General features: G+C 39.8%; 1 protein-coding gene across 2 annotated transcripts in view; it reads right to left on the bottom strand.

Annotated features, from left to right (window-relative positions):
* The window catches only part of slbp (stem-loop histone mRNA binding protein), an 8354-nt gene extending 6669 nt beyond the window's left edge, over window positions 1-1685 (bottom strand). For both annotated transcript variants that reach the window (XM_076086794.1, XM_076086793.1), the window contains exons 1-2: window positions 1527-1685; window positions 99-245 (exon numbers count right to left, since the gene is read on the bottom strand). In XM_076086794.1, the coding sequence (XP_075942909.1) occupies window positions 99-245; window positions 1527-1585 (206 nt within the window). In that variant the 5' untranslated portion in view covers window positions 1586-1685. The remainder of the gene's footprint in view (window positions 1-98; window positions 246-1526) is intronic.
* Window positions 1686-5919: the final 4234 nt, after the last annotated feature.

Raw genomic sequence — 5919 nt, forward strand, 5'->3', positions numbered from 1 at the left:
ACTGCTTTCTGAATAGATCCTGAAGAGCACTGCGTTGTCTCAGTACCTCTACTCTGACAATAAAGTTGACTCAAATAGAAACAAAGATCAACTCTTACCCATCGTGCCTCTTGTCAGAGTGCTTGGAGCTGCCGTCAGTGTGCTCGCCTTTCTCCCCACCACTATCATCCACCTCTCTGTTGGCCCGCAGGCTTCCGTCGATGCCCCGTTTCCTGCAGTTGGACCCCCGTGATGGGCCACAGCTCCTACGCAGGGCAAACACAGTACAGAACTTCATTTAAACAAACAAGCATATGTTCAATTTCACCTGAATAGCTCTTATTACAAGCATGTTAAAACGCGTCTATCTGTGTCGAGCAAAGCTAAACAGAAAGCTATACACACCCAACTTTACCCAGAGCTAGCGTTACCTAGAGCTAGCGTTACAGGAACTACGCTAGTGTCTCCCAGTCAAAAGAAAGATGGCAGCCCGGCTAACGTTACCTCGATAAGAAACGGAGTCGCAACTTCGGAAACGGGTCAATATTTTTTACCCAAGATGGTCATAGTCATTAACGAATCTGAAAATATCGTCAGAACAGCGGTAACGACATCTTGTGAATTAACTTGTTTTTTCCAAACATAGCTGGATAATCGCCTTTTAGAGGAACCGGTTCTCTCTCTGACACGAATATATGCCGATACAAGAGAGGCACTACTTTGGGCTAACGTTAGATGCGGCCCTAGCTACTTAAATCCGCTTTCTTTTGACTAATATAAATACGTAGCCAGTTGAAAGGTTTGTCCCGCAATCTACGTGGCTTCCTATTTCCGATTGTTCTGGCCGGTATGCTCATTCATCCGTGATCTAGCTGACCATATAGAGTGTCTGCGGCCTATCTCAACTCACACTGGACTGATGACCATCATGTCGCTTCAGTTATTTCCTGAGTAACTAACGTTAACGTACATTAAGCCCAACGGCTTTACTCCTCTTGTATAAGTTACGTGGTGAAATAACGTCTCATCTATCACCAACACAGACAAGAACAGCTGGAACGTTACACTTCCTCTTACTCAGGGTTGGCCTATACCGCCTCATTATCTTTATCATGCTCTCTTCCCAAGCCACCAACAATTGAACCAAAGTTACGAATGTAATTCAAAAAGCAGAAACTTGCTAACGTTACTTCAAGGCTAACTTAGTAACGCTGGAGACACGAAGGTGAAGCTAGTCACACAAGCTAGCTCAGGAAAGAACAAGGTTAAGAGAGCAAATCTGCATTGGAACATGAACAGATAACGTTACAGTGTTGGCTAAAGTTGACTGTATACAAATCACATAAGTCATTCGTACAATAATATCAGTAAACGTGTTAACTAACGTTAGTTAGCTAGGAACGCATCTTAGGTTATTTGCTAAACAAGAGTTCTAGCTAACGTGAACTTAACACAGTGCCTTCAATGATTGAACAAAGACACAATGGAAGCTCGTAATAACGACGTTTTAAGTAAGTAAATCTACACAATTCAAAAAGTAACGTTACCTATTTTCAACTTCGCTGTTGTTAGCATCCCGCCGTCTGCCTCTGGTCCAGTCAGACATTGTCTCCTACTTCTACGAGTATCTTTAGCGATAAAGTATCTCTGTTGCCAGCTGAGAGGCTCTACAGCAGGCAGTGTACAGATACGCGCCAACACCGAAAGACGCGCGGTCCCAAACAAGCCATGAAGTCACGTGACCGGAAAGGGCGGTTTTACATGTACATTTTACAACAGCACGGCCTGAAGAGAACCGCGAACAGGCGGGGGCAGCAGGGGGCAGTAGCTTCTTCTTCTTCTTCTTCTTATTTTTCAATGGCGAGTGGCAACTATCATTCAAAGTGCAATAACCACCACCCACTATGCTGTGGTGTGGACTAGAGTTTCTTATTTCCAAAAGGACTGGGAGAGAGAAAAAAACTAAAACGTAATCCTCTTCATGAACCCAATTTATTTTAAAAACTCAAGGCTTCATATTTTTTCTCCTCAATGCTAAATAAATTCTTACGTTTCAATACGCCCCCCCCCCTCCAATTATTTACTTCCTTTTTTAGCTTTTCTCTAGAACTTCTGCAGCAAACATGTTGAGCCGTTTCTTCTTCTAATCCACATTCATATAGTCCTGTTGGAAGTTTTCCTTTGACGCCCATTTTTTTATTCAACCCTGTGGGCCAACCTCGGTCTTGATATGATTGTTTGCTCTATGGAGTTTTTCCTTTAGTTTTCGTTCATCCCACTTTTTACTAAATTTAATATAGATGACGTCCTTTGTTTCCTTCATTCCATGCTTTTGCTAGGAGATCACTGCTTCAGCTTTACTGAAAGCTACATCCATAGTTCTATTCTGTTTCTTACTTAGCTAAAGAGTCGGCCACATCATTTGCCTTAATGCCCCAATGAACCACATATTACTACTGTCACTAAAAGACCTGGAGGCAATCACACCAAACCAACTTCTTCTGTTGAAAAAACACTCCAATACTACCACCTGGATGCTCTGTAAAAGAAGACGTGACATCAAACGCAGATGGAGACAAGTCTATCCATTGCAGATCTCTTTTGGAAACGCTGACATGTCTTTTAATACCAGAGGAAATAAAAGATAAGCAGCATGTGGGTTTTTGATATCATTCCTGTCAGCAGAAAAAGAGTGACGTGTCCAAGCATTTAGTCACTTCACCATTGTTCAGTTCAGTATTCTGTTCACTGTGTGTGTCCTCACATCTCCTGCACACCTGATTTGAATGACTAGTGTCAAAATGCTTCATCTTCCTGTTTAACATCTGCAACCACATTCAGTCCAGTCTCACTCATGTGCTATCTGGCTATACACTTTTACCTCAGCAAGGTCCTCCATGTCACAGGTGAGAGTCATCAATCATCTCAGGTCTAACACAGAGCCTTTGAGGTGCATATTTTCATATCATAGGTATTCCTGCCAGGAAGATCATGAGATCGGTCGCGTTTGTGCTTCCGTGAGTGAGCGTGCACCTCTGTGTCTGTCCACAGCTTATCTCTCATTCTGGTGCAGCAAACTGCATAATATTTTGGGTGCATGCTCTAGGACCTCTTGTGGTTGTGATGACTCACGCTTTCTCAAAGCACCTTTTATTGCCTATATTATACTGCCATTGACTGTCTGCTGACTCCTGAATTACTAGTCGTAACTGCCCCATAGCCAGTAGTGATACATGAGATTGCCTTGCCTTTCTACTTGTTCTTTTGTATATCGGTATATCGGTCTTTTGATACTCACTTGTGATAACACAGCTGAGGGCATCACCGACAACCATCTGAGAGTTTACAGTGTGTTTGGATAACAGCTAACGGAACTACCAGTATACACACAGCTGAGTACCTCTCTGCAACTCAGCCTGTATGACGTGTCTTATACAACGACTTTGAGACGATTACCTGCATCGCTGCTTGTTTTTAGTCTGAATGTGTTTTAAGACATCTTACAGCCCATTGGTGTTTAGATGGGGGGTTAGCCAATTATGGGTTGTATTCAATCTCACAGTACAGCAGACACACCTGGCGGAGATCTGCACTTTACTGTTTAGATCTGCCTCATGTCTATTGTGTTCTACCAGTGAAAAATGTATTTTTAATTGTCTACTAACACTTCGTTCGTAGGTTTGGCACCAAGAAAGACATCCAATCAAAGGAGTAAAGGAGATGATGCTTGTTTTAATTCAGACTATGGGGAAGGTTGAGTGTATACCCAAAACGTTTAATATTAGAGAGTTTTTAATACAGATCCCCACCCCTCGAAGATGTGTCCACCTAATTGTTTGAGTCTTGGGACAGATACCGGCTGTCAATCACCCCTCATTATGTCTTTTTTAGGGCGCTCCCACAATGCAAAGCACGAAACCAGTCGACAGCGGGATGCACCAATAATTACTTTTGGAATAAAGTTGTTATTTTGGTCTGTGAATTTAAAACCAATTTTTGCCTTTCCTTTTCCTGAGGAGCACCCTGCCGGTCAAGATGTTTCCTTATTAAACTTTTGGGAACTTGTACCAATTTGTTTGCAGAGCAGCTCAGTCATAAAGCCCAAAGTTGAATATCTCTAAATCCAGTTGAGTTTAAGAGAGTTGATCACAAACATACAAAGCTGGCAAACTGTTATCTGTTACCATGTAGACCAGTGGTTCTCAACTGGTCTGGCTGCGGGACCCACCATCACCCCTTAATGACAAGCCACGACCCAAATCGAGGAAAATTTTCGACTTCTCAAATTGATTTAATGAAAAGATGGTGCAGTTTGAACGTAAGCTGAAAATGTCCTCTGCAGTCGTAGGGAGCTCTCTTGTGCAGAGAAATTGTTCCTGTAAGTCCCCGTCGCACACATGTTTAACGTAAACGAGTAAAACTGCTTTGTTTGTTATGTCTGTAGATTCGGCCATTTGTAATGCAAAATTTCACAGTTTCATGATGTTTTCATTAGAATCTGATGCTTACACACCTTTACTTGTTTATTATCAGCCTTTTATGCTCTTAAAATACGTTTTAGGCTGGGAAAAGGCCAGAAGTGGATTTTGTGAAGTAAACACAGTTTCAAAGATTTCAAAGACAGTTGATTTCACTGTTTCATGATGTTTTCATTAGAATCTGATGCTTACAGACCTTTACTGGTTTAAGGTACATTCTCAGCCTTTTATGCTCTTAAAATAAGTTTCAGGCTGGGAAGAGGGCAAAAGTGGATTTTGTGAAAGTAAACAGTCGATTTTCTTCAAAAATGTGGATTTTGTGAAAGTAAACAGTTTCAAAGATTTTCTTCAAAAAAGTGGATTTTGTGAAAGTAAAGTTTCAAAGATTTTCTTCAAAAATGTGGATTTTGTGAAAATAGATAGTTTCAAAGATTTTCTTCAAAAAAGTACCTCAGGACAGTTGATTTCACAGTTTGCTGTCATTTTCATGAATACCTGCAGCTTTCAGCACTTTACTGCCTGGAGATGCATTTTCACTTTTTATACTCTTAAAAAGCATAAAAAGGCAACAAAAAAGAAATGTGTCAGTAACAGACGCTTCGCCAAAAAAAAAGGCCAAAAGTTGATTTTGTGAAAGTAAACGGTTTAAAAGATTTTCTTCAAAAATGTGGATTTTGTGAAAGTAAAGTTTCAAAGACTTTCTTCAAAAAAGTGAATTTTGTGAGAATAAACCGTTTCAAATATTTTCTTCAAAAAAGTGGATTTTGTGAAAATATATAGTTTCAAAGATTTTCTTCAAAAAAGTAAATTTTGTGAAAATAAACAGTTTAAAAGATTTTCTTCAAAAAAGTGGATTTTGTGAAAATAGATAGTTTCAAAGATTTTCTTCAAAAATGTGGATTTTGTGAAATTAGATAGTTTCAAAGATTTTCTTCAAAAATGTGGATTTTGTGAGAATAAACCGTTTCAAAGATTTTCTTCAAAGAAGTGCCTCAGGACAGTTGATTTCACAGTTTGATGTCATTTTCATGAATTTCTGCAGCTTTCAGCACTTTACTGGCAAGACATACATTTTCACTTTTTATGCTCTTAAAAGACGTTTCAGGCAGAGAGGAGGCCAAAAGTTGATTTTGTGAAAGTAAACATAGTTTCAAAGATTTTCTACAAAAAAGTACCTCAGGATAGTTGATTTCACAGTTTGATGGCATTTTCATGAATATCTGCAGCACTTTACTGGCTAGACATGCATTTTCACTTTTTATGCTCTTAAAAGACGTTTCAGGCAGAGAGGAGGCCAAAAGTTGATTTTGTGAAAGTAAACATAGTTTCAAAGATTTATTCTACAAAGTACCTCAGGATAGTTGATTTCACAGTTTGATGGCATTTTCATGAATATCTGCAGCACTTTACTGGCTAGACATACATTTTCACTTTTTATGCTCTTAAAAGACGTTTCAGGCAG

The sequence above is a fragment of the Anarhichas minor genome, unplaced genomic scaffold, assembly GCF_050575085.1.
Source record: "Anarhichas minor isolate MPS153535 unplaced genomic scaffold, ASM5057508v1 ptg000008l, whole genome shotgun sequence".
NCBI lineage: Eukaryota > Metazoa > Chordata > Actinopteri > Perciformes > Anarhichadidae > Anarhichas > Anarhichas minor.